General features: G+C 43.1%; 1 protein-coding gene across 2 annotated transcripts; it reads right to left on the bottom strand.

Annotated features, from left to right (window-relative positions):
* Nucleotides 1–113: 113 nt before the first annotated feature.
* Nucleotides 114–27,802, bottom strand: LOC129708400 (serine/threonine-protein kinase SBK1-like). Of its 2 annotated transcripts, none has more exons than XM_055654119.1 (4): nucleotides 27,721–27,802; nucleotides 13,341–13,560; nucleotides 7,687–7,889; nucleotides 114–4,565 (listed from the first exon to the last, which is right to left on the bottom strand). In XM_055654119.1, the coding sequence occupies exons 2-4, from the start codon at nucleotides 13,507–13,509 to the stop codon at nucleotides 3,780–3,782; spliced, it is 1,158 nt and encodes a 385-aa protein (XP_055510094.1). In that variant the 5' UTR covers nucleotides 13,510–13,560; nucleotides 27,721–27,802; the 3' UTR covers nucleotides 114–3,779. The 2 variants fall into 2 exon arrangements, with proteins under 2 accessions (XP_055510094.1, XP_055510093.1); XM_055654118.1 differs by having other exon boundaries at nucleotides 27,468–27,789.
* Between the last annotated feature and the right edge of the window lie 148 nt (nucleotides 27,803–27,950).

Below are 27,950 nucleotides of genomic sequence, written 5' to 3'. Positions count from 1 at the left end.
AATGTGATTGCACCCTCCATCTTCTCTCAGCTGTTACCTTCTCTTCAAATTCTCTCATGTGCTTTGCGCTCAATCTTGGGTGATTTGTTGCATCAAAGAAGCTTGAGCAGGCGGTTGTTTTATTTTAATTTTAATCAAATTATAAAGTAAGTCTTACAGGAAGACAAATTGCATTGCAACCATTGAATCGATCGTATGGCTCACAGAAGAGCTCAGGAAACATTTTAGCTAAGAGCTAAAACTCTGCACACTAAAAGAATGCATTGCTGTCACAAACCACAAACAGTTAAACGACACACCATTCACTGAGGAACGAAACTCTGAAGAATTTTGAATAGAAACACACCCATTGCACTAAAATTCAAACACATGGTTTGGCAACTGAATAGCCCACACTACATCTTGGAGACTGGGTCAATGGAGGGAGGTCCTTGATACTATATATGGGAGTGTTGCACTGTCTACAAGAAGCAATAAGTGCATTTCTAAAGTGAAAAGGTGGACATTGACAGTCTAGGTTGTTTTGCACTTCTGCCAGTCATTAGAAGAATGCAGGGCATCAGTTAACTAAGATTCCCAGTTCAAATATAGTCTTTGTAAATAGGCTTATTACTGATTCCACCCTCTGGTCTTCTTTGGAAGTTTTCTATCAAAAATTATTCCTTTCAAGATTCTCATTAAATATCGAGCAGCATCCATTGATCCTCGTCCCCGCCATGCCTTTCACCAATGGCTAAGGTCAAATTGAATGATGGCAATAATGAAGGAGTGAAGAGTGGATTGTAGTCCTGCCACACCTTCCCCCCCCCAACACACCACTTCTCCAACACCTCCCACCCACCCACCCACCCTAAGGTCACATGAACCAAACTTCACTGGACTGCTCCGAACCCCAACTCCTTCTTGCAGAGTTCCAAATCGAGTAACACACGAGAATCTTTGTAGAGTTATTACAGGTGCAGAATACGTCACGTAAAGCTCTGTGATGCCCTTTTCATAGCCCTATGTTTTCAGTTTTTTAATTAATAAAAAAACTATGACAATTCATTGTAAAAGTTTGTTAAATATGTGGTAAATAGTTAAATAGAACGTATTGCACACACGTTAACATTAGAAACATTTATCTTGTAAGCACAGTGAAGATTGTAATCTGTAAGAAACCCTAATCTAAATTTTTTGTTTTTTTTGCACATGTGGATGGGTAAAGGACAGGGTGTGGGGTAGGGGGGGTTGAGAGTGCAGAGGAGGGGGTTGGGCTGGATGTTTTTAGGGAACAGCATCTCAGACCAGAAGTGAAAGAGCATAGCAGGAGCCTCACAACTATACACATAATAGATAACACTTCATAATTGCTCCAAAAGGTTCAGTGGCCAGTTGATCAAATGGTTGCCACAGATAACCTCTTGCCTGAATGCTAAGTTTGGACACTTGAACTCCGTCAGGTGCAAATAGCTTTTTACTCATGCCAGCATTTTTTTAAGGTTGTTAAACTCAATTCCTACCCAATAGAAAAAATTAAGACTTCCAGGAATCCAACTAATTTTCTCAGCTTCTGTTACATTTCATGTTTGAGACACACAATGCCATTACTTCAATTGGTGGAAGGACTGTGTGATTGGAAGATACTGACTGGCAATGCCAACTAATCCCAATGGTACTTTGTCAGTTGCCTGCAAATGAATGGTTGGACTCCACCACTAGAACAGCACATTAATACAATCAAGATAGAAAGAGATCCCAGACCACCAATGAGCAATCTTCCATTTTACATTCCTGCTTCAATTTAATTTGTTGAGTGTTTACAACTGGGTAGGTGGGGTTAATATCACCCGCAGTCTTTGACCTTCATTGAGAGGATTAGATAAATCTCACTCCTTTAATTTTCTAGATAACTCGCACCTCTCCCACAGGAACATTACGCTGCTACCTGAATGCTCAGCATGCCTCAAGTTTGAAATCACCTCGCAGAGTTGGTTTTCTTATAAGTGCAGTAAATCTACGGAAGGATTGTAATCTGCACAACATGGTAATCAGTGGGAAGAAACTAGTGTTTCTTTGTTATATAGATGGGGCTGGGGTTTGGGTTGGGAGTTAAAGACAACAGAATATTTGCCAAAAGATCAATCAAAATCAACATAGTCATAGAGCACAGAAACTGACCGTTGACCCAACAAGTTGTTGCTGATCATCAACCACCCATTTACACTAATCCTGCATTAATCATAGTTTTTATTCTCCCCACATTCCCATCAACTCCATCCAGATTCTACAACCCAGCTGTATACTCTGGGGCAATTTACTGAAGCCAACTACTCTGCCAAAATGTGCATGTTTGGGTTCTGGAAGGAAGCTGGAGCAACCGGAGAAAAGCTACGAATCACAAGAAGTATGTGCAAACACCACATAGACAGCATTGCAAGTCAGGTTGAAGCTCTACTGGACAGTGTGCCACTGTGCTACTTCAGAGATAGGAACAGATCATAATCTCCAAAAAACATTCACTGGCCGGTTGATCGATTGTCCTTTCAAATGGTTGCTGCAGGTTACTCCGATGGGAGACATTGAGAGGGATTGCAACCTGGCTTTGTTCAACCTCCAGCGGCTCTTCAGAGAAACTCCCCACAAACCTGTGGAGAAGCTGGCACTGACGCTGGAACTCACACCTGATGCCACCATTACCTAAACCTTACTGCTTCGGATGTGCTAAAGCAGAAATCAACACACTGAGGTATGCATCATTTCCATTCAGGCCTTACATGCGACTCAAAAATAAAATGGATATATTAATCCACCTTCTCAAGCACGCACTCACTCAAAGGACAGGTACAGAACATATACCACAGAAACACGCCACTTGGTCCAACTCATCCATGCCGAGATGCAAGGGATTGTTGAGAGGTGGGGAAGGCATGCTTTGGATGTTGGTGCTCTCACTTATAACATTTTGTTTTAATTATAAAAGAATATCTCTCAGCACTGAGCTTGTTGCACCAAACTAACTCATCACTGGACCTATCTAATTCTAGCAATGATCTAAACGCCACTTGGTTTGGTGAATGAATATTAACTCCACAGTGTTGTAAAGTTAGTCTACTACTGGTTCTTCAGTAAGATGTTCAGAGCAAGTTGTCAGCTCACATGATAGCAGTGCATGGGAAGGAGGGCCAAAGCTTCCAGGTACAAAACAAGTTTAAATTGAAATTTAAAAAATCAGAACCAAAATTAGTGTGTTTGGATGTGGGAAGTCACATTCACAATAGTGAAAGGCGAGTGTTATTAAAGATGACTTGTGCAGAGTGATCACTCCTTCTGGTGAACACTACCAAGCCCTTAGGAGGAAAGCCATTTGAACAGCAACAGCTGTCATACCTATGGACAATGCCCTTGACATTTGCTTGTAATATATAATTGAAAAATAGGATTCTTCCACAGAAACTGATCCTAATCGGTTGAGATCCTTGCAACAGCCTTGCCCTGTTTCTTTGGACCCATGTGCTAGTTCATCCCTTGATGTCACCCACTGTGTCTCATCCTTCATCCTACCTGACCCAAAGACACAAAGCAACGTAAGTCACAACTGGTGAGAATGAGCTGAGGGTGAAGACTTTGTAAACCAATGGCTGAATCAAAGCCCAATTGGAGTTTGAGCCCTCGCCGATAGATCACTTTGACTCCCAAAGTAACAAATAATAATTTTCGCAGTAAGGATAAGTTTGTTACTCTGTAAAACAATCCTGTCACACTCAAAACCACCCACATCCTGGACATTTCAGTGTAAGCTAGACGCAGATCTCAATAGGTGTTGTGACCAGAATCCTGGTGTTGCTGCTCTCTCTTGATGCCCTCTCGTAGCTGCTGTTTGAAGAGAGGGAGCTGGATGTTGTCATGGATGTGAAGCGCGATGATGGAGTCTCCATAGAGATGGTGTTCTTTGCAACACTGCACACAGGGGACAGGCTCTGTTGCTTCATCCTGGCCACTAGATCTTCTTCGGAGGAAGAGCTTGCGTCACCAATGCTGTTGCCACAATCTGTGTCCAGCATCCACCGATAACTCAGGTATCTGAATATCTCCTTGACTGAGCATCTTCTCTCTGGTTCTATGGGCAGAAGTTTCCGGAACATACGGAGAGCATCGTCAGTGAACCTCCTCCATTGTGACGGTATGTTGGATCCTCGACGCTTTTGCCATCTTACAAACTCATCGTAGAAAGAGTCTGAGAGCAGGGCTTTCTCCCAGGGGAAGTTTCCTGTGAGCATGCAGAAGAGTAGCACCCCAAAAGCCCAGACATCAATGCTGTATTCCACGGAGAAGCCCTCATGTTTGGAAGCATCGCAGAGTTCCGGGGCAGTATAAGGGATGGTACCACTCACTCGCTTGACAGGAGTACCAGCCCGACGAGTCATTCCAAAATCTGACAGTTTAACCTTGCGGCACTCCTTGTCAAAGATAAGGATGTTCTCGGGCTTGATGTCACGGTGTACCAGCTTCCTGCTGTGAAGGTAGTCGAGAGCTAAGGCAACTTGGTGCACACAGCGCTTGGCAATCTGTTCAGGAAGACCAACCTTTGAGAGAATAATGGAAGGCAGGTTACATTTGTTACTGGACTCTTCATTGTGAATTGGGCCACAACTCCCTCTCATTCAACTATGTACCCAGGAACATTGACTTATAGGAACAAAGAATGAACACTCTGATAAGTAACCCCAACCCGAGGCCAACAAAATAAAGGTCCTTGGAGAGATATATACAGGGTGGAGGCTGTCACCTTCACACTAAATCCTCATCAATCCAGTTTTTATTCTCCCACATACTCATCAATTCCCCACAGATTTGACCACTCATCTACACACTAGGGGCAATATATAACAGCCAATTAACCTACCAACCTGCACTTTGGGGCATGGGAAGAAACTAGAGCACCTGGAGGAAACACATGTGGTCACAGTCTAAATGTGCAAACAGACTGGACCCGAAGTTGGGATTGAACCCAGGTCTTGGGTACTGTGCGCAGTAGCTCTACTTGCCACGCCACAGGGCTTTCCTAAATAAATTAAAACAGACTGACCCTTGACAAAGTGCTTGAAGACGAATCATAATGGATGAAGGATCTTTGTTCCAGAAATTGAGACACTAGACTTTTCCCCAAGCCTGGTATTTGGATAAAAGTCAAAATATTTTTAGTTAGATTCCAGAGCCAGGAACGATGTGAAATTCAACAATTATAGTATTGGTGACTTCATAGAGTCATAATGTGTGGAAACAAGCCCTTCGGCCCAACTTGCCCACACTGACCGACATGGGGTGGACACAATAGATAGACACAAACTACTGGAGTAATAGCGGGTCAGGCGGCATCTCTGAAGAAAAAGGATGGGTGGCTTTTCGGGTCAGGACCCTTCTTCAAACCCATTCAAACACACTAGTCTTACGTGCCTGCGTGTGGCCCATATCCATCTACACCTATCCCATCCATGTACCTGTCTGAATGTTTTTTAGACTTTGTGATAGTACTTGCCTCAACTACCTTCTCTGACAGCTCATTCTATATAGCTTCTACCCTTTGTGTAAAACAGTTGCCCCTCAAGTTCCTATTAAATCTTTCCCCCTCACCTTAAACCTATGTCCTCTGGTTTTTGATTCCACTACTCTGGGTAAATGTACTGTACATTTATTCTATCTATTCCTTTCATGATCTTATATACCACTAAGATCACCCATCATTTTTCTGCGCTCCAAAGAATAAAGTCCTAACCTACTCAACCTCTCCCTATAACAGGTCTTCAAGCCCTGGCAACATCCTCGTAAATCTTCACTGCACCTTTTCCAACTTAACAATATCTTTCCTATAACACGGACAAAGGTCGACTGTTCCTGTATGAGTTGACGTGATGTTCGGGCGAAGTCCGCGGGAAGTTCGCGCTAGGCATACGCTATCAAGACACTGCGTACGGCGTCGAGACGGTGCATACGGCCCGTCGAAGTGCTGCGTTCGGCCTCAATGTGGCTGCGGGCCGGCAGGCCGTTGCCGTGCGGAATTTTTGAACAGTATCAGTTTTTCGTAGCCCTGCACGATGTCGGGACCAGCTCCGCACAATACGGCTCCGGCGATCGTAGTGGGACCGGCACCGCGAGGCCGTACGGCTCAAGCGATCACGTTAGGTCGCGCTTGCCGCATGCAGTCGCATACTCGTGGGACAGGCCCTTAAGACTTTAATAAAAGGAATGGGTAACAATTCAACTATTTTTGACTGTGACAATAAATTGTTTTTATACAAAGATTCTCCACTTTCTCTTAATTATGATTATCCATGTTCACATCTTACCTTTTTTTTGGCTTTTATTTCACAGTAACCATAAAAAAAAGCAATATGGAACATCCAAACATAACCATATAACATATCACACATATAACAATTTACAGCACGGAAACAGGCCATCTCGACCCTTCTAGTCCGTGCCGAACACATATTCTCCCCTAGTCCCATATACCTGCGCTCAGACCATAACCTTTCATTCCCTTCCCGTCCATATAACTATCCAATTTATTTTTAAATGATAAAAACGAACCTGCCTCCACCACCTTCACTGGAAGCTCATTTCACACAGCCACTACTCTCTGAGTAAAGAAGTTCCCCCTCATGTTACCCCTAAACCTCAGTCCCTTAATTCTCAAGTCATGTCCCCTTGTTTGAATCTTCCCTACTCTCAGTGGGAAAAGCTTTTCCACGTCAACTCTGTCTATCCCTCTCATCATTTTAAAAACCTCTATCAAGTCCCCCCTTAACCTTCTGCGCTCCAAAGAATAAAGCCCTAACTTGTTCAACCTTTCTCTGTAACTTAGTTGCTGAAACCCAGGCAACATTCTAGTAAATCTCCTCTGTACTCTCTCTATTTTGTTGACATACTTCCTATAATTAGGTGACCAAAATTGTACACCATACTCCAGAATTGGCCTCACCAATGCCTTGTACAATTTTAACATTACATCCCAACTTTTATACTCAATGCTCTGATTTATAAAGGCCAGCACACCAAAAGCTTTCTTTACCACCCTATCTACATGAGATTCCACTTTCAGGGAACTGTGCACAGTTATTCCCAGATCCCTCTGTTCACCTACATTCTTCAATTCCCTACCATTTACCATGTACGTCCTATTTTGATTTGTCCTGCCAAGATGTAGCACCTCACACTTATCAGCATTAAACTCCATCTGCCATCTTTCAGCCCACTCTTCCAACTGGCATAAATCTCTCTGTAGACTTTGAAACTCTACTTCATTACCCGCAACCCCACCTATCTTAGTATCATCTGCATACTTACTAATCCAATTTACCACACCATCATCCAGATCATTGATGTACATGACAAACAACAGTGGACCCAACACAGATCCCTGTGGCACCCCACTCGTCACTGGCCTCCAACCTGACAAACAACCATCCACCAAAAAGTGAGCATAAATGAAAATATTGCCTTTGGCATCCGGGAAGCACTGTAGCCCCCATCCACTCTCGGCCACACCTCCACAGATGCTACCTGACCTGCTGCGTTTCTCCGACAGTTTGCTTAGAAACAATTGAGCCTTGTGTATGGAAGGCAACAGGATAATGGCAAATGATCAAAGGACTAAAGAACACTATAGAGTAGAAGGTAAGACACAACATGAACTTGCTTGTATACCTGGGGTGGAATTATGTCAAACAGATCCCCTGCGGTTGCGTATTCCTGGGCAAACACATAATACTCATCAGTTTCAAAGGCTATTCCAAACATGTCAATGATGAAAGGTGAAGCTGACAGATAAAGTGAGATGCTGTACTCTCTGAGGAAACTCTTCAGTTTGGTGGTTTTCTTCCTCAGGAACTTCAATGCCATTTTGGTACCTGTAGCAAGAAAGAAAATATTCATCATTCACCTGGTGTGCAACTTAGGGCTCATGGGCCCAATTATAATTTTTTAGTGGATCTGTTGATTTTTTTTCAACCATTGGTGGTAGTGGGAGATAAACCTAACGTTTAATACTTCAGGATGTTATAAAAGTCAGTCTTTGAAAAAAATTCATAAAGATTGCGGCTTGCACCAAATGTAGAATAAGCTGTGAGGGCAGTGCAACACTTAATAATCACTAGAAACATATTTATCCTGCATGAACTGCAGTCTTCTGAGGTATAGCTGCAGCATTCCCAATACAATAAGCCTATTTTGCATTGCCCTAAGACAATGCAGGTATATTGTGTTGCCCGAATACAACATTCGATCTGTACTTAAGGATTTCAAAGGAAGTGGCTGCAGTGGACCTATTGGTTAAAATGTTTCAAACTCACTAAATTCAGGGAGGCTATCAGAAGACTGGACAGGAGACAATGTGACTTCCCTATTAAAAAGGACGGAAAACACATGGTAAGAAACTGCAGGCCGGTTAGTTTAACCTCCATTATTGGTTACATGTTTGAGTCAATAATCAAGGATGAAATAACTATTCATTTTGGAAAAATTAACATAATCAAAGCTGGTCAGTGGCATTATGAAAGTAGAATCATACTTGACAGATTTGTTCGGAATCTTGAAGATGTGATGGGTTCAGTTCGCAGAGGAGAACCTGTAGATGTAGTGTATTTAGATTTCTACAAGGGACTTGACAAGGTGGATATAAGAAGCCGGTGCATAAATTAAGAGCCCAAGATATTGGAAGAAGCGTGTTAGTATGGATTGAAAACTGTCCATTACATTGAAAACCAAGTCATTGAGTCTTACAGCATGGAAACCATCCCTTTGGCCCAACTTGTCCACGCCGACCAACATGCACCATCTACATTAGTTCAACCTGCCTATGTTTGACCCATAATCCTAAACCTATCTTATCCATGTACCCAAATGTCTTTTAAACATCTTGATAGTACCTGCCTCACTACCCCCTCTGGCAGCTCGTTCCAGAGCAAGTGGGGTATATTGCAATACCCCAATAACATGGAGAAATTGTGCTCATCCAGTCATTAAAAAATTGTGCATTCTGGACATAAAGGCACTGTATAAAAGCATATATGTATTGCCTAAGGCACAATGCATGCCCAATCCAACTGAATGAAGTCTGCGCCATTATACATGGTATAGAATCAGGAAGTCTTATTTCGCATTTCTAGTAATCCTGCAGCACTCCACTGATGCTTAAAGCAAACTAAGTGCCTGAGAAATGCAGGGTGAGAACACCTGCTCAAATTCAGAAATGTCTTGAAAATGTTTTGTGCGTGATGAATTTGTTTGACATGCAGTGAGGGGCAGTTGTTATGTGGGCTGGCAGGAGTGTCAGACATCACCTCCCTGGTTACTCAATGAGATTGACCCAAATGTGGGTTTAAATCCAAAGACAGTCAAGCTGGAAAGGGTGTAGAGAAGATTTACAAGGATATTGCCAGGACTAGAGGGCCTAAGCTATGGGGAGTGGTTGAGCAGGTTAGGACTCTATTTCTTGTAGCGCAGGAGGATGATGGGTTTTCTTAAGATAATGAGAGGAATAGACAGGGTAAATGCACAGACTTTGACCCAGAGCTGGGGAATCAAGGACATAGTTTTAAGGTGAGGGGGGAGGGGGGGAAATTTATTAAGAACACAAGGAGCAACCTTGTTTTCACACAAGGGGTAGTAGGTTTATGGAATGAGCGAGGAGGTCGTTGATACAGATACTATCACAATGTTCAAGAAACATTTGGGCAGGTACATGGGGAGATAAGGTTTGTAGGGATATAGGCCAAACGCAACCAGGTTGATAATAGGACATGTTTATCAGTCGACATGTGAGTGAAAGGCCTGTTTCTATGCTTTTTCACTCTATTGGTAAATTTTATTTTAATTTAGCTTAGTTTAAAGTTACAGTACGGAAACAGGCCCTTTGGCCCACCAAGTCCTTGCCGATCAGCGATTCCTGCACATTAACATTATCCTACACACACTAGGGACAATTTTTACATTTACCAAATCAATTAACCGACAAACCTGTACGCCTTTGGAGTGTGGGAGGAAACCGAAGATCTTAAAGAAAAGCCACGTGGTCACGGGGAGAATGTACAGACAGCACCCGTAGTTGGGATCAAACCCGGGACTCTGGCCCTATCTGGGTTAAATAATTAACAATGAAGTAGGGGTAAAAGGATCCTGGTATGCTTAGCTTGTTTCAAAGTTGCTTGGGTCAGAAGTCCATAATTCCAGCAATCAAAAATGAATCCCCAAGTTCTTCTGCAGTTGTATAGGGCTCTGGTGAGATCACATCTGGAGTATTGTGTACAGTTTTGGTCTCCTAATTTGAGGAAGGACATCCTTGTGATTGAAGCAGATTGATCCCTGGGATGGCGGGACTGTCATATGAGGAAAGATTAAAAAGACGGCTTGTATTCACTGGAGTTTAGAAGGATGAGGGGAAGCATATAAAATTATAAAAGGACTGGACAAGCTAGATGCAGGAAAAACGTTCCCAATGTAGGGTGAGTCCAGAACCAGGGGCCACAGTCTTAGAATAAAGGGGGGGGGGGGGTCATTTAAGACTGAGGTGAGAAAAAACGTTTTCACCCAGAGAGGTGAATTTATGGAATTCCCTGCCACCGAGGGCATTGGAGGCCAAGTCACTGGATGGATTTAAGAGAGAGTTAGATAGAGCTCTAGGGGCTAGTGAAGTCAAGGGATATGGGGAGAAGGCAGGCATGAGTTATTGATAGGCGATGATCAGCCATGATCACAATGAATGACGGTGCTGGCTCGAACGGCCGAATGGCCTCCTCCTGCACCCATTTTCTATGTTTCTATGTTTCTAAGACTTTGTAAAGCTGTTCTCAGGAGAAAAACCATAGTAATTACAAAAATATTTATTTCCTCATTCTCAACGATAATTAAGAAAATTAGGACTTCAAAGAATTGAAGAAAGCATGTTTAACTGGCTGGGGCATTTGGATCTGGGTGGTGACTTCCCAGATCATACTCTCCATCATTCCTCTGTGTTAAAGAGCTGGAAGACGTTTCTGCCAGTGTGAAACACGAGTGTTTAGTTTAGTTTAGTGTTGAGATACCTCGCAGAAACAAGCCCTTCGGATCACTGAGTCCTCACCAACCAGCGTTTCCTGCACATTAACACTTACCTACACTAGTGCCATCTATTATAAAATTTCAATTCCATCTGCTGGTGAACCTTCAATCTGATTTATATCTTATTAGTTTAGTGTAGAGATACAGCGTGGAAAAGTGTTGTTTACACCCAGACTAGAAACTGGAAAGTGGAGCAAGAGACAAATTGCTGGATGGCTCAGTGGGTCACGCAGCATCCGAGGGGAGAAATGTGCAGTCAAATGTTTTGGGTTGAGACCCTTCCTGTTGCAAGGATTTTGTGCTAATTTCTCTGAACAAGAAGGTTGTAGGCTACTGCATTTTTACATATTACAGTGACCCAAAAATACTTCATGCTTCAAAGGGCTTTGGGGATATGTTGAGAAGAGAAATAAATGCAAGCTATTTATTTTCCATATCGGGTTCCGAATTTCTCTCTGATGATGTTTAAATGTGACAGACAAATTCTGCAGCACTGCAGAAACAAATGCTCCCATACAAAGAATGCACACGCATGTGGTATAGGGCACAAGAACAAAGACAAACTGGGCTGGTGCATGGAATTAATAGTCCTATTGTCAGGCACATATTTAGCTTCCTATTAAATTCCTATTGCAGAGCTCAGAATTGATGGATATATCTCCACCCAAGGTGTGGCCCCATGGCATTTCTAATTCTGGAACTGTTGGTTGTGTTAACACGTCAACGATCGCATCATGAACAGGTTTGTGCTGTTACCACAAGGGCTGAACCTAATGCAGTTACACCTGTAGGTGAACACACCCAGGGTATGGACAATATACTGCTCTCAAAATAACTAACTCAACCACACAAACAGAGATGATATTCCCAAGATGAGCCATACAATTGCACGGCACTTTCCTGTGTGTGTGGGCCCTTCACAACAGGCCCCAAGCTTAGGGCCTGGTTTTACATAGATAAATGGAGCAAAATAAACAATATTCAATGTGCTTTACAATTAGTGACGAATGATTTGAGTAAGGCCATGGCTATGATGTGAGAAAAATACTTACTAATTTGTACACATGTTCTCACAAATAGTACTTAAATAAACCATTCTGTGTGGTACTCTCATTATGCTATGTTTCACCTTCTGTATTGGTGAACACCAGCTGGGACTTGAAGACTTTGGTAATTTATGAAAATGGTCAAGCTATTAGGATTGGTCAAGAACTCGAGTTCACTTAAATTCACGGCTGAACGTGTGAATAAATTCAGAGCCAGAGTGAGTGCATCCATATCTAGGTTCCCAAGCCTGGGTGAAAGGGAGAAGATCAAACATAGGTTGGAATGAGGATACTAGGCCCTCAGCAAAGTGCAGGTGCCCCACCATGAGTCAGAGTGGCTGTACACAAGCCTACACTTAGGTAGGCCTACTCATTATGTGGACGCACATTCAAGCATTTCAGCAAGAGTCCAGGGTTTTCTTTGGTGTGCACCATCATACATCAGAGAACTGTGGAATGCCAATGAATGAACGTGTGTGAAACATTTCCTGGTGATGGAGTCACAGAGCATGGAAACAGCCCCTGCAGCCCAACTTGTCCATGCTGAGCAGGACTCCCATTTGGCCATAATTGACACATATCCCACTGAGGCTTTCCTATCCACGTGCCGGCCCAAATTCCCTTAAAGCTGTTCATGTACAACATGTCCTCTGAAAGCTTGTTCCATATACCCACCACCATCTATGTGAAAAAGCTGCTGCTCAATTTCCTATTAAATCATTCCCCTATCTCCTTAAATCTATGCTTGATTGATTGTTGATGTCTAAATCCTGTTGAAAAGACTGAGTGCATTCACCATGTCCATGTCATTCATGATTTTATAGATCTCTATAAGATCACTGGCAAATCTCCTACATTCCAAGGAGTAAACTCCCAGTCTGCCTAATCTCTCCCTATAACTCAGTCCCTCGAGTCCTGACAATATGCTTGTAGATCATTTCTGAACTCTTTCCAGCTTAATGGCATATTTTCTGCAGCTTAGTGAACATAATTGAACAAATTGAACAAAGCTAGCCTGTTTGCTAGGGGGGGGGGGATATGTTGAAGCACGAATAACTGAGGATAGAAATATTGGGTGGATTCTGGTGGGGAAAACTAGTAATTAAGTTGATTGATAAGTTGATAACAAGCCTTGATGCTTGTTATCAAAAGGTGGTTTCAGTACAGTCCCAAGCTACTGATTGCAGTGAAGAAGGACCATCTGCAATTGGTACATACCTCTGACTTTATGGATAACCAAGTCCACCTTGCCATAGGTGCCTTTTCCCAGCTCCCTAATCACCTCGTAGTACTTATTCACCTCCAGCCTTTCCAGGTTCTGAGCTGTGAGCAACTGAAGCTCCTCCAGAACATCACTGGTTCCACGTGTCATCAATGAAGAGTTCATGGTTGCAGTCGGACCAAAGTCAGCTCTGGCACTGCCTTCAGATCCTTCTCCCTGTGGGAAGATAAAACTTGGTGAAAACCTGTCATTATCCCCAGGCTAAATTCTTACATTCTATTAAAGCAGAAAATGAAGACTAAATCAGATCTGAGCAATAACCTAATCTGTGCTGATCTCAATTCACGGTGTTTCTCTTGCAGCCTCTTGAACTCCAAGGAATAAAGTCTAAGCTTGCCCAACCTCTGCCTATAACTCATCCTCTCAGGTCCTGACAATTTCCAATCCAAAAAACAACCTTCCATCACTACTCTCTGCTACTTACCATGATGCAAATTCTGTATCCAGTTAGCTAGCTCAACTTGGATGCGATCTAACCAGAATAGCCCAGTATGCAAACCTTCTTCAAAAACACAATCAACTTGACATGAGACATGACCTCCTGCCTTTCCAAACTCATGTATATCTTATCCCCCAGACTCCTCTCCAGGAACTTTCCTGCCACAGATGTTAGGCTTACTGGTCTATACTTCAATTTTTTTCTTTGCAGTTCGTCTTAAATGGAGATATATCAGCCACCCTCCAGTATTCCGGCACCTCACACATGTCTATCAATGATTCACAAACCTCAATCAGGTCTCCTGCAATTCTTTTCTCACTTCCCACAGTGTCCTTGAATATATCTAATCATGCATAGGCGATTTATCTACCTTATAACCAGATAACCATATAACAATTACAGCACGGAAACAGGCCATCTCGACCCTTCTAGTCCATGCCGAACACGTATTCTCCCCTAGTCCCATACACCTGCGTTCAGACCATAACCCTCCATACCTTTACCGTCCATATAACTATCCAATTTATTTTTAAATGATAAAAACGAACCTGCCTCCACCACCTTCACTGGAAGCTCATTCCACACAGCCACCACTCTCTGAGTAAAGAAGTTCCCCCTCATGTTACCCCTAAACGTCTGTCCCCTAATTCTCAAGTCATGTCCCCTTGTTTGAATCTTCCCTACTCTCAGTGGGAAAAGCTTATCCACGTCAACTCTGTCTATCCCTCTCATCATTTTAAAGACCTCTATCAAGTCCCCCCTTAACCTTCTGCGCTCCAAAGAATAAAGCCCTAACTTGTTCAACCTTTCTCTGTAACTTAGTTGCTGAAACCCAGGCAACATTCTAATAAATCTCCTCTGTACTCGCTCTATTTTGTTGACGTCCTTCCTATAATTAGGCGACCACAATTGTACACCATACTCCAAAATTGGCCTCACCAATGCCTTGTACAATTTTAACATTACATCCCAACTTCTATACTCAATGCTCTGATTTATAAAGGCCAGCACACCAAAAGCTTTCTTTACCACCCTATATACATGAGATTTCACTTTCAGGGAACTGTGCACAGTTATTCCCAGATCCCTCTGTTCACCTGCATTCTTCAATTCCCTACCATTTACCATGTACGTCCTATTTTGATTTGTCCTGCCAAGATGTTGCACCTCACACTTATCAGCATTAAACTCCATCTGCCATCTTTCAGCCCACTCTTCCAACTGGCATAAGTCTCTCTGTAGACTTTGAAACTCTACTTCATTATCCGCAACCCCACCTATCTTAGTATCATCTGCATACTTACTAATCCAATTTACCACACCATCATCCAGATCATTGATGTACATGACAAACAACAGTGGACCCAACACAGATCCCTGTGGCACCCCACTAGTCACTGGCCTCCAACCTGTCAAACAACCATCCACCATTACTCTCTGGCATCTCCCATTCAGCCACTGTTGAATCCATCTTGCTACTCCTCCATTAATCCCCAACCATTGAACCTTCTTAACCAACCTTCCGTGAGGAACCTTGTTTAAGGCCTTACTGAAGTCCATATAGACAACATCCACTGCTTTACCCTCGTCAATTTCCCTAGTAACCTCTTCAAAAAATTCAAGAAGATTAGTCAAACATGACCAAGGTGTAACACCTCACATTTATCAGCATTAAACTCCATCTGCCATCTTTCAGCCCATTTTTCCAAATGTCCTAAATCACTCTGTAGACTTTGGAAATCCTCTTCATTATCTGCACACTTCTGCATACTTACTAATCCAATTTACCATCCCTTCATCCAGATCATTGATGTACATGACAAACAACAAAGGACCCAACACAGATCCCTGAGGCACCCCACTAGTCACCTGCCTCCAACCCGACAAACAGCCATCCACCATTACCCTCTGGCTTCTCCCATTCAGCCACTGTTGAATCCATCTTGCTATTCCTGCATTTATACCCAATCGTTTAACCATCTTAACCAACCTTCCATGAGGAACCTTGTCAAAGGCCTTATTAAAGTCCATATAGACAACATCCACTGCTTTACCCTCGTCAATTTCCCTAGTAACCTCTTCAAAAAATTCAAGAAGATTAGTCAAACATGACCTTCCAGGCACAAATCCATGTTGACTATTCCTAATCAGACCATGTTTATCCAGATGCTTATATATATTATCTCTAAGTATCCTTTCCATGAATTTGCCCACCACTGACGTCAAACGAACAGGTCTATAATTGCTAGGTTTACTCTTAGACCCCTTTTTAAACAATGGAACAACATGCGCAGTACACCAATCCTCCGGCACTATTCCCGTTTCTAATGACATTTGAAATATTTCTGTCATAGCCCCTGCTATTTCTACACTAACTTCCCTCAATGTCCTAGGGAATATCCTGTCCGGACCTGGAGACTTATCCACTTTTATATTTCTCAAAAGTGTCAGTACTTCCTCTTCTTTGAATCTCATGGTTTCCATAGCTACTCTACTTGTTTCCCTTACCTCACATAATTCAATATCCTTCTCCTTGGTGAATACCGAAGAAAATAAATTGTTCAATATCTCCCCCATCTCTTTTGGCTCTGCAGATAGCTGTCCACTCTGATTCTCTAATGGACCAACTTTATCCCTCGTTATCCTTTTGCTATTAATATAGCTGTAGAAACCCTTAGGATTTACTTTCACCTTACTTGCCAAAGCAACCTCATATCTTCTTTTAGCTTTTCTTATTTCTTTCTTGAGATTCTTTTTGCATTCTTTATACTCCTCAAGCACCTCATTTACTCCATGCTGCCTATAATTATTGTAGATCTCTCTCTTTTTCCGAACCAAGTGTCCAATTTCCCTTGAAAACCATGGCTCTTTCCAATTCTTACTATTTCCTTTCAACCGAACAGGGACATAAAGATTCTGTACTCTTAAAATGTCACCTTTAAATGTCCTCCATTTCTCTTCCACATCTTTCCCATAAAACAAACTGTCCCAACTCCTTTTAAATCCTTTCGCATCTTATCAAAGTTAGCCTTTCTCCAATCAAACATCTCAACCTTAGGTCCAGTTCTGACCCTCTCCATAATTATATTGAAACTAATGGTATTGTGATCACTGGTCCCGAACTGTTCCCCAACGCATACCCAACTGTTCCCCAACGCATTCCCCAACCCAAAGCCACCTGACCCATCTCATTTCCTAACAGGAGGTCCAGCACTGCCCCTTCTCTAGTAGGTACTTCATACGTCTTAGGATGCCCTGCACCTCCTCGACTGTAATATGGACAGTCGTCAACTACAGCACAGTAGCGCAGCTGGTAGAGTTGCTGCCTCATAGTTCCAGAGTGCCAAGTTCGAATCTGGCCACAGGTGCAATCTGTGCAGAGTTTACACTTTCTCCTTATGACTGCATGGCTTTCCTCTAGGTGCTCCGATTTCCTCCCACATCCCAAAGATGTGTGGGTTTATAGGATAATTGGAAACTGTAAATTTGCCCCTGATGTGCAGGGAGTGGTTGCAAAAGTGGGATAACATAGAACTAGTGTGAATGATTGATCGATGGTTGGCTTGAACCTGGTGGGCCGAACTCGGTCGAACTTGGCGTATCAATCAGTCACATCTCGATTAACTGTCCCAAGCTCCCTAATCTTTCATTGTGGAAAAAACAGGAGACATATTATTGTGGTCCATGCCAATCTCTTGTGGCTTCACACACAGATAACCATTTTGGTTTCTGAGGGGCCATACTCTCTCTCTAGTTACCCCCTTTCCATCAATGTATATATAAAGTCTTTGGATTCCCCTTAACCTTTTCTGAGAGTGCCATCCCATGTCCCCTTTTTGCTCTCTTAATTAACTTTTCCATATGTTTCTCAATCTCCTCTACTCCTCCAGATTAACACAATCCCCGCTGCCTGCACCTGATCCTTGTCTCCCCTTTTTTCCTCACCACAGCCTCAATTTCTCTCATCATCTAGGATTCCTTACTCGACCTGTCTTGTCCCCCACTCTGATAGGGACATGCATACCTTGAAATATAACTGTAACCATTTTAAAAGCATCCCACTTTCTGGACATCACTTTGCTGCAAACAACATTCTCTTATCAATTTTTGCATGTTCCTGCCCCTAATACCATCAAAGTTGACAGTGCCTCAATTTAGGAATTTAGCTTGTGGACCAGCACTGTTTTAAAGCTAATGGAACTATGATCGCTGGTCCCCAAAAGCTCCCCAGTCACTTTAGTCACTTGCCCTGCCCAATTCCCTAAAAGTAGGTCGAGCTGTGCCCTCTCCCTTGTCAGGGCCTCTACATGTTGTCTGAGGTAACATTCCTGAATACATTTGACAGATTCCATCTCTTCTAAGCCCTGAGCACTCAGACTGTCCTAGTCTACATCAGGAAAGTTATAATCCCCCACTATGACAACCCTATCACAGCATGTTTGTCCTATAGCACAATCCCAACAAGGTGATCATCCCCTTATTAATTTCTCTGCTCCAACCATATAGCCTCCTTCAACAATGTAATCTCGGACTACTGCCACAATATTCTCCTTAATCAATAAAGCAACTTACCTTGCTCTTTTAGCCCCATCTCTATCTCAACGAATGTACCTGTACCCTAGGGCCTAGACCATTAAGCTGCCAGTCCTGTTCCTCACTTGGCCAAATTTCCGCGAGCATTGCCACTTTCATTTCACTGCACATCTCGTATGTGTATGTGACAAATAAACTTGACTTGACTTGACTTGACTTGATATATCTATCCAGGCCATGAGTTCATCTATCTTATCGGTGAGGTCTCTAGCATTGAAATAGCGCAATTGAATCCAACCGTCTTTCTTCCATCTCTGTCATGCCCCTGCATATACAATCTACTGAATTTACTGTCACTTCCTTCTGTAGCACTAGCAAACCTGCTTGCCAGGATATCAGTTCCCCTCCAGTTCAGGTGCAACCCGCCCCTCTTGACCAGGTCATTTCTGCCCCAGACATTATGCCTGGAGAGCAAAAAGGGTCCAAAAATCTGATTCCTGGCACATTGCACAACTCATCAGCCAGGCACTCACATGAGCTATATTCATATTCCTATCCTCTGTGTATCATTAGATTGCATACATGTGGAAACTGGTCTTTACAGGGTATCAATACACAGATCAAACGAGTTATCACTTGAACTAAAATTGAAATTATGAGTAGGTTGGGCAGCATCTGTGGAGAGCAAGAATGAATGTTTCAGTGTTATTTGGATCAAACGTTGCTAGGCAGTTTAACAAATAGAATAAAAGGTTGCTTTCTGTCCAATATGCAACAGTAGCTTGGTAAAGCAACTCCTCTGATTAACTCCATTATGGTCACACCTTTTAATTAGCCCAGTGATACAGGGATTTGTGAGGTAGAACTCCTACCTCACAAATCCCACTAAGTTTGCACTTTGAGGCACAGCACATTGCCAAGAGGAGCTTTTCTACCCTGTTTGTATTTTGAAGAGAAACATCTCATTGAATAATGGGGTCTAGAAGTAGAAACAAGGAACTGCAGAAGCTAGTTTACCATGGATAGACACTAAATTCTGGAATAACTCAGCTGGTCATTCAGCATCCCTGGAGAACATGAATAGTTGGCTTTTCAGGTGAGAACCCTTCCTCAGACTGAAGAAGGCCCCGATCTGAGTAATGGGATCAGTGAAATAAATAATAGCATTCATCCTGAACTCTGTATTCTAAGAGATTTGCAAGTCATGAACTACATTTGGATTGGAGCTATTAATGTAGCACATGATTAACACTGTTCAAGTTCCCTCAAATGCTCCATAATTCACTGCTCAAGTTGTCCATTGCAGGAGCAAATGACAACATTGGCCATGAGATTAATGTGGTAAAAAAAGCTCTTCTTGGCAAGGAGCAGTGCCTGAAAGTAAACTTAGTGGGCAAACCCTACCTCTTAAACCACTGTATCTCTAGGCAAATTAAAAAAGTGTGTAGATGGAGTGATCAGAGGAAACACTCTTTGGGGTAATTTTATCGATTGAACATTGTGAGGTTCCTGCAGTGCCTCCTCCAGCTCCATGGTGGAGTATTAGCATCTTGGAGTCTGGCTCAAAATCACAAGATGTACCGTCCAGAAAGCTTCTCAGGTCAATAAGGGAGCTACAGAGAAGAAATATTGAATCAGAGAAGGTTCCATAAAGAAGCTTGTTCGCAAAGACGCCACCAAGTCTGAAACTGGGCCACACATCTTTCAACATCTGAGGTTCCGAGTCTAGCCACAACATCTCAGCCAGGCATTCACCCGAGTTATCCTCCTATTCCTACCCTCAGTAGATGGTCATACTGGGGCAATTTGATCACTACTCTATGATTATGCAGGACATCAATACACAGATCAAACTAGTTATCACTGGAACAAAATCTGAAATACTGAGTAGGTTGGGCAGCATCTGTGGAGAGAGACAATTAATGTTTCAGTGCCATTTGGATCAAGCATTGCAAGGCAGCTTTCAAATTGAATAAAATATTGCCTGCTGTCCAATGTACAAATAATAGGTTTGTAAAACATCTCTTCTGATCAACTGCATCGTGTTCATACCTTTTAATGAGCCGAGAGATGCAGGGATCTATGAGGTAGGATTTGCCCAATAACTTTGCACTTTCAGGCACAGCACATTGCCTAGAGAAGCTTTCTGTTTTACTTCACTGCTGTAGCTGAGCAGAAACACCTAATTGAATATTGCAAACTTAGTGGGCAAATCCTACCTCTTAAACCCCTGTATCTCTAGACTAATTAAAAAGGTATTAAAAGGTTACAGCAGTGCTTTGGCAGGATAGATTGGAGGGCTTTGGCAGGATAGATTGGAGGGCTCATCTAGGGAGGCTATTTGGGTGGAATTGAGAAGTGGGAAAGGTGTAGCAACACTTATAGGGGTGTATTATAGACCGCCAAACGGGGAATGAGAATTGGAAGAGCAAATATGTAAGGAGATAGCAGATATTAGTAGTAAGCACAAGGTAGTGATTGTGGGAGATTTCAACTTTCCACACATAGACTGGGAAACACATTCTGTAAATGGGCTGGATGGGTTGGAGTTTGTAAAATATGTGCAGGATAGTTTTTTGCAGCAATACATAGAGGTGCCTACTAGAGGAGGGGCAGTGCTGGACCTCCTGTTAGGAAATGAGACGGGACAGGTGGCGGAGGTATGCGTTGGGGAGCACTTCGGGTCCAGTGATCACAATACCATTAGTTTCAATATAATTATGGAGAGGGTCAGAACTGGACCTAGGGTTGAGATTTTTGTTTGGAGAAAGGCTAACTTTGATGAGATGCGAGATGATTTAAAAGGAGTGAACTGGAACATTTTGTTTTATGGGAAAGATGTAGAAGAGAAATGGAGGACATTTAAAGGGGAAATTTTAAGAGTACAGTATCTTTATGTTCCTGTTCGGTTGAAAGGAAACAGTAAAAATTGGAAAGAGCCCTGGTTTTCAAGGGAAATTGGACATCTTGTTCGGAAAAAGAGGGAGATCTACAATAATTATAGGCAGCATGAAGTAAATGAGGTGCTTGAGGAGTATAAGGAATGTAAAAAGAATCTTAAGAAAGAAATTAGAAAAGCTAAAAGAAGATACGAGGTTGCTTTGGCAAGTAAGGTGAAAGTAAATCCAAAGGGTTTCTACAGCTATATTAATAGCAAAAGGATAACGAGGGATAAAATTGGTCCATTGGAGAGACAGAGTGGACAGCTATCTGCAGAGCCAAAAGAGATGGGGGAGATATTGAACAATATTTTTTCTTCGGTATTCACCAAGGAGAAGGATATTGAATTATGTGAGGTAAGGGAAACAAGTAGAGTAGCTATGGATACTATGAGGTTCAAAGTAAAAGAAGTACTGACACTTTTGAAAAATATAAAAGTGGATAAGTCTCCAGGTCATAGAAACATAGAAACATAGAAATTAGGTGCAGGAGTAGGCCATTCGGCCCTTCGAGCCTGCACCGCCATTCAATATGATCATGGCTGATCATCCAACTCAGTATCCCGTACCTGCCTTCTCTCCATACCCCCTGATCCCCTTAGCCACAAGGGCCACATCTAACTCCCTCTTAAATATAGCCAATGAACTGGCCTCAACTACCCTCTGTGGCAGAGAGTTCCAGAGATTCACCACTCTCTGCGTGAAAAAAGTTCTTCTCATCTCGGTTTTAAAGGATTTCCCCTTATCCTTAAGCTGTGACCCCTTGTCCTGGACTTCCCCAACATCGGGAGCAATCTTCCTGCATCTAGCCTGTCCAACCCCTTAAGAATTTTGTAAGTTTCTATAAGATCCCCTCTCAATCTCCTAAATTCTAGAGAGTATAAACCAAGTCTATCCAGTCTTTCTTCATAAGACAGTCCTGACATCCCAGGAATCAGTCTGGTGCACCGTCTCTGCACTCCCTCTATGGCAATAATGTCCTTCCTCAGATTTGGAGACCAAAACTGTACGCAATACTCCAGGTGTGGTCTCACCAAGACCCTGTACAACTGCAGTAGAACCTCTCTGCTCCTATACTCAAATCCTTTTGCAATGAAAGCTAACATACCATTCGCTTTCTTTACTGCCTGCTGCACCTGCATGCCTACCTTCAATGACTGGTGTACCATGACACCCAGGTCTCGCTGCATCTCCCCCTTTCCCAATCGGCCACCATTTAGATAATAGTCTGCTTCCCTGTTTTTGCCACCAAAATGGATAACCTCACATTTATCCACATTATACTGCATCTGCCAAACATTTGCCCACTCACCCAGCCTATCCAGGTCCTGACAGTATTAGGTCCTGACAGGATATTCCCTAGGACATTGAGGGAAGTTAGTGTAGAAATAGCCGGGGCTATGACAGAAATATTTCAAATTTCATTAGAAACGGGAATAATCCCCGAGGATTGGCGTACTGCGCATGTTGTTCCATTGTTTAAAAAGGGTTCTAAGAGTGAACCTAGCAATTATAGACCTGTTAGTTTGACTTCAGTGGTGGGAAAATTAATGGAAAAGATACTTAGAGATAATATATATAAGCATCTGGATAAACAGGGTCTGATTAGGAACAGTCAACATGGATTTGTGCCTGGAAGGTCACGTTTGACTAATCTTCTTGAATTTTTTGAAGAGGTTACTAGGGAAATTGATGAGGGTAAAGCAGTGGATGTTGTCTATATAGACTTTAGTAAGGTCTTTGACAAGGTTCCTCATGGAAGGTTGGTTAAGAAGGTTCAACTGTTGGGTATAAATACAGGAATAGTAAGATGGATTCAACAGTGGCTGAATGGGAGAAGCCAGAGGGTAATGGTGGATGGCTGTTTATCGGGTTGGAGGCAGGTGACTAGTGGGGTGCCTCAGGGATCTGTGGTGGGTCCTTTGTTGTTTGTCATGTACATCAATGATCTGGATGAAGGTGTGGTAAATTGGATTAGTAAGTATGCAGATGATACCAAGATAGGGGGTGTTGTGGATAATGAAAATTATTTCCAACGTCTACAGAGTGATTTAGGCCATTTGGAAAAATGGGCTGAAAGATGGCAGATGGAGTTTAATGCTGATAAATGTGAGGTGCTACACCTTGGCAGGACAAATCAAAATAGGACGTACATGGTAAATGGTAGGGCATTGAAGAATTCAGTTGAACAGAGGGATCTGGGTATAACCATGCATAGTTCCTTGAAGGTGGAATCTCATATAGATAGGGTGGTAAAGAAAGCGTTTGGTATGCTAGCCTTTATAAATCAGAGCATTGAGTATAGAAGCTGGGATGTAATGTTAAAATTGTACAAGGCATTGGTGAGACCAAATCTGGAGTATGGTGTATAATTTTGGTCGCCCTATTATAGGAAGCATGTCAACAAAATAGAGAGAGTACAGAGGAGATTTACTAGAATGTTGCCTGGGTTTCAACAACTAAGTTACAGAGATAGGTTGAATAAGTTAGGTCTTTATTCTCTGGAGCGCAGAAGGTTAAGGGGGGACTTGATAGAGGTCTTTAAAATGATGAGAGGGATAGACAGAGTTGATGTGGACAAGCTTTTCCCTTTGAGAATAGAGAAGATTCAAACAAGAGGACACAACTTCAGAATTAAGGGACAGAAGTTTAGGGGTAACATGAGGGGGAACTTCTTTACTCAGAGAGTGGTAGCGGTGTGGAATGAGCTTCCAGTGGAAGTGGTGGAGGCAGGTTCATTGGTATCATTTAAAAATAAATTGGATAGGTATATGGATGAGAAGGGAATGGAGGGTTATGGTATGAGTGCAGGCAGGTGGGACTAAGGGAAAAAAGTTTTCGGCACGGACTTGTAGGGCCGAGATGGCCTGTTTCCGTGCTGTAATTGTTATATGGTTATATAGTTATATGGTATGAAGATTGAGTTGATCAGAAGAGATGCTCTTTGGGGTTATTCTTTGGTTGACAATTGAGAGGTTCCTGCAGTTCCTCCTTCAGCTCTGATGCAGTATTGGCACCTTAGAGTCAGGCTCAAAATCACAAGATGTCAGGTTAATAAGGGGCTACCCAGAAGTAACCTTGAATCAGAGAAGATAGACATAAAAAGCTGGATTAACTCAGCGGGACAGGCAGCATTTCTGGAGAGAAGGAATTTCCCTCTTACACTACTCGAATCAGAGTAGGTTCCAGTCTGAACCTGGGCCACATGCTCTTCAACGTCTGAGATTCCGAGTCTTGCGACACTGAATTCAGATTTTACATGTCAGATAAATTGGGAGAGCAATCACCCTGTTTCTGAAGGAGGTCTGAAGAAGTGTCCCGACCCGAAACGTCACCTATTCATTTTCTCAGAAATGATGCCCGACTTGCTGAATTACTTTTGTGTTTGTCTTTGGTATAAACCAGCATCTGCAGTTCTTTTTTATAACCGCTGCTTCCGTGGGAAAGGAGATGCTGGCTAATTAAAGGGCCTGTCCCACTTTCACGACCTAATTCACGACCTTTTTTACTCGTGGACATTTTTCGTCGGGCTAGAAAAACGCCCTGACCTACTTGATGCCACGAGTACCCACGACTAGCATCACGGTCCACCATAAGACCTCCTACGACCTCGTGACGACCATGCTGCGAGTATGAGTCAAGGGCAAACTCGGCAGAGGTCGTGAATTAGGTTTGCAAAGGAGAACTGCCCCCCCCCCCCCCCCCGTTTACTGAAGCGGTCCCAGAGAGCCAGGGAGATCTCTTTTCCTTCCATCTAATGGTACCACACGGCAATCCAATGCCAAGGCAGAGAGCACGTTCCTTGGACTCTTCCAACGATCTCGTTTACAAAACACAGCGGATGGGGGAGAAGCATTATTTTTACACTCGCTACAGGCGGCCGACCACACAGTGTGTGCGTCTCCCCGCTCCCCCTCCGCTTTCATTCAAGAGACTGGCACCGAGCCGTGAGCACCGAGGTGGTCATTGTGAGATACTCGAACAGCTCATAGTCGATCAAACACACCGAAATACAAAACGTGAGTAGGGGTTGACCGAACTGTGAACACTGCCAGATGGAGGGACGTTGGTTGCTGTCCTCGCCTTTGCTCTCTTTCCCAGTGTGTCGCCCCCTCCCCTCCACTCCCTCGCCCGCATCAACCCACTACCTCTTACTTTAGCTATTTTCTTTCACGTATCCCTTTTTTCTTCCCGTTTCCGAACTTCGTTTCTCTCTCCCTCCCTCCCGCTCGGTGCGAATCCTTTCTCTTCTCCATCCGCCCCTCCTCCCTGCTTCAGTCGTCGCTAATGCTGCGTGACCTGCCTGCCTAATGCTCCACATCTCATCACATCAAGACATGGTGCCTTTAAGAACAATATAACCGCTGCTTGTAAATAAAGCGTCACCGCCAGCCCGCCCAAAAAGACACGACGAATATTAATCCCGTTGAGTGTCCTGTCTCCGCAGTCCTTGTTAATGAAGATTTTTGCCATAAAGGATTTTGCTGCCCAAGGGTACTTTAGTCAGAAAACATTCAAAGCCACAGAGGGAGGTCAGGAGACATTGAAAGACGGAGCTACTTTGTAAACTGGCGCAATCTAAATTGCATCGTTTAATCAAAACAACATAAGCAAACGGTGAAATATTAGAATGGGTGAAATATATTCGTGTTCATGACGCCTTAATTTAAAAGGTGATTCACACGTATTAATATTTGAGAACCATAGAATGACAAATGCAGAAGGCCATTAGAATGCCAATTGCACCTTTCTGAAAAAAATATCGGATTCGTCCCATCCCCTTGCAATTGTAAACATACACCCCATTCACTTAAAAGTTATTGTTGAATTTTCGTCCGCAGTCTTTCTGGTGGCGTATTCCAGGAATATAACACATCTGCGTTAAAAAAAACTCATCTCTTTTGCCAAATATTCAAACCAAAGAGATGTTTAAGAAACAATATCTTTGGCGATCATTGATTGAAAGGAAGGTTGTTTCACATTCATTAATATTACAACAAATATTTACAACGCGCAGAGAAGAGTGTCCGGGACGCAAACAAGACTAGATCAATAAACATGAACAAGATACAATGCTAGAGATTCAGGCCTGGGCGGGGGGCAGAGCCACAAAGACAATAGTATCAGGTACGTTTAGTAAAAACAAGAGGTGGGCTTCATTGCACACCTTGACAAGCAGATCAGGACATGCAGATATTGCTGCCGTAGCTAAAACACTGGAGTAAAGACTCCTGCTGTTGTCAACCGCGACCGTCACTACCAAGTAAACACACACTAAGTGAATAATTCGTTTGTACAGGTTTGAGCACCGGCCTTTTATTTAAAGCAACATCTACATCACGTCCGATACTGACAGATCTTTATAAGACATGTTTGTTTTAGGTAGATTATTATTGTTGACAATAAACAAAATAACCCCTTTTATTCCCTCTGAGAACCGTATTGACAATGCCTCTTTTGAAAGGGCATTTATTTATCTTTATTTATTTCAGATCACTCATTTATCTTTGTTCGTATCCTCCACCGTCAAATGCAAAACGAAAACATCGTTTTCGCAACATCTCCCAAGCGCAGCACAGTTGAAGTTTTTCTTTTGTCTATTAAAAGCCAATTAAAACCCTGTTTGAAGCTAACAGTTTCGAGAAGAGACTTCCATGGTGCGGCAGCGCAGCCGAGATAAATAACCAAGGAACAGGCACTGTCTTCAGCCCGGTTCCAGCGAAGCAGTCCGCTGCCGCAGATGTGCCAGCGGTTACCTTGCAGCTTCTCATTCCGCATTCCATGCAATGTTTTTAGAGTTATTTACTGTCATCTGTGCCTCCCTGCCCTTCCAGATAGGCAAGCTCCACGTACTTGTGTGCGTGTGCCGGCGAGTATAAATATATATATATATATATATATATAGCAACATTGCAATACATATATGCAATAAAAAAAATACTATATAGGGGGGGAAAGCGTGCAACTAATACAGTCTTTCCATTTTAATATCGCGTACGTCGGTCGGTGCACTGTTAATCCTTGCACCATTATTGCTATTATTTTTAGATTAACAAATAGATACGCTCTCTCATTCGTGACATGATCGTTTCCTGGCGATTATAATTATACACGATTTAATTCTATAACGGTGCAGTCGCGAAGCTCCTCACCTTCCTGCAGGGTTGTGTGGTCACAGTGCAGCCCAGATGCAGGGCAAAGGCAAGGACAGGGCAAAGCTGCGCCTGCTGCAGCCTCTGATGGTTGCATTGACTTTCCTCTTTGTTTGGGAGTGCCCTTGTTCTTCTTGCCTTTGATCTGCCTCCCCTCCCCTCCCCTTTGTGGCGGTGCTGTCTTTTTTTTTGTCTTTCCTTCGCTCCTGTCAGATGCGATGACTGACCATTGGAAATATTCAAGCTGCCCTACCCGCTCGCTCGCTGTGCGTTGTAACTTGGCTTCCCACCTCACGCCCGGCGCTGCCTCTGATGCTGCCGAGGGTTATTTAAAGGGACAGGGCAGGCGGCTGATAGCTGCACCGCCCATGGCCACCAGCACCCAATCACGGGCAGGCGGCCGCGCCCGTCACCAATCACAATCGCGACGTTGCCGCGCCCGCCAATGGAAAGTCAGCGGCGACCAAAGCCACCGCCAATGGC

The sequence above is a fragment of the Leucoraja erinacea genome, chromosome 23 (assembly GCF_028641065.1).
Source record: "Leucoraja erinacea ecotype New England chromosome 23, Leri_hhj_1, whole genome shotgun sequence".
Lineage (NCBI taxonomy): Eukaryota > Metazoa > Chordata > Chondrichthyes > Rajiformes > Rajidae > Leucoraja > Leucoraja erinaceus.
The sequence above is the reverse complement of the archived record's forward strand: the minus strand, read 5'-3'. Positions and strand labels throughout refer to the sequence as shown.

Excerpts from the sequence above, each read along its gene's own strand:
- LOC129708400 (XM_055654119.1), bottom strand. The coding sequence starts at position 13,509 with ATGAACTCTTCATTGATGACACGTGGAACCAGTGATGTTCTGGAGGAG. Across the intron at positions 7,890-13,340 it reads GGTTATCCATAAAGTCAGAG|GTACCAAAATGGCATTGAAG; the intron begins GTATGTACCAAT and ends TTCTTGCTACAG. Across the intron at positions 4,566-7,686 it reads TTGACATAATTCCACCCCAG|GTTGGTCTTCCTGAACAGAT; the intron begins GTATACAAGCAA and ends ATTCTCTCAAAG.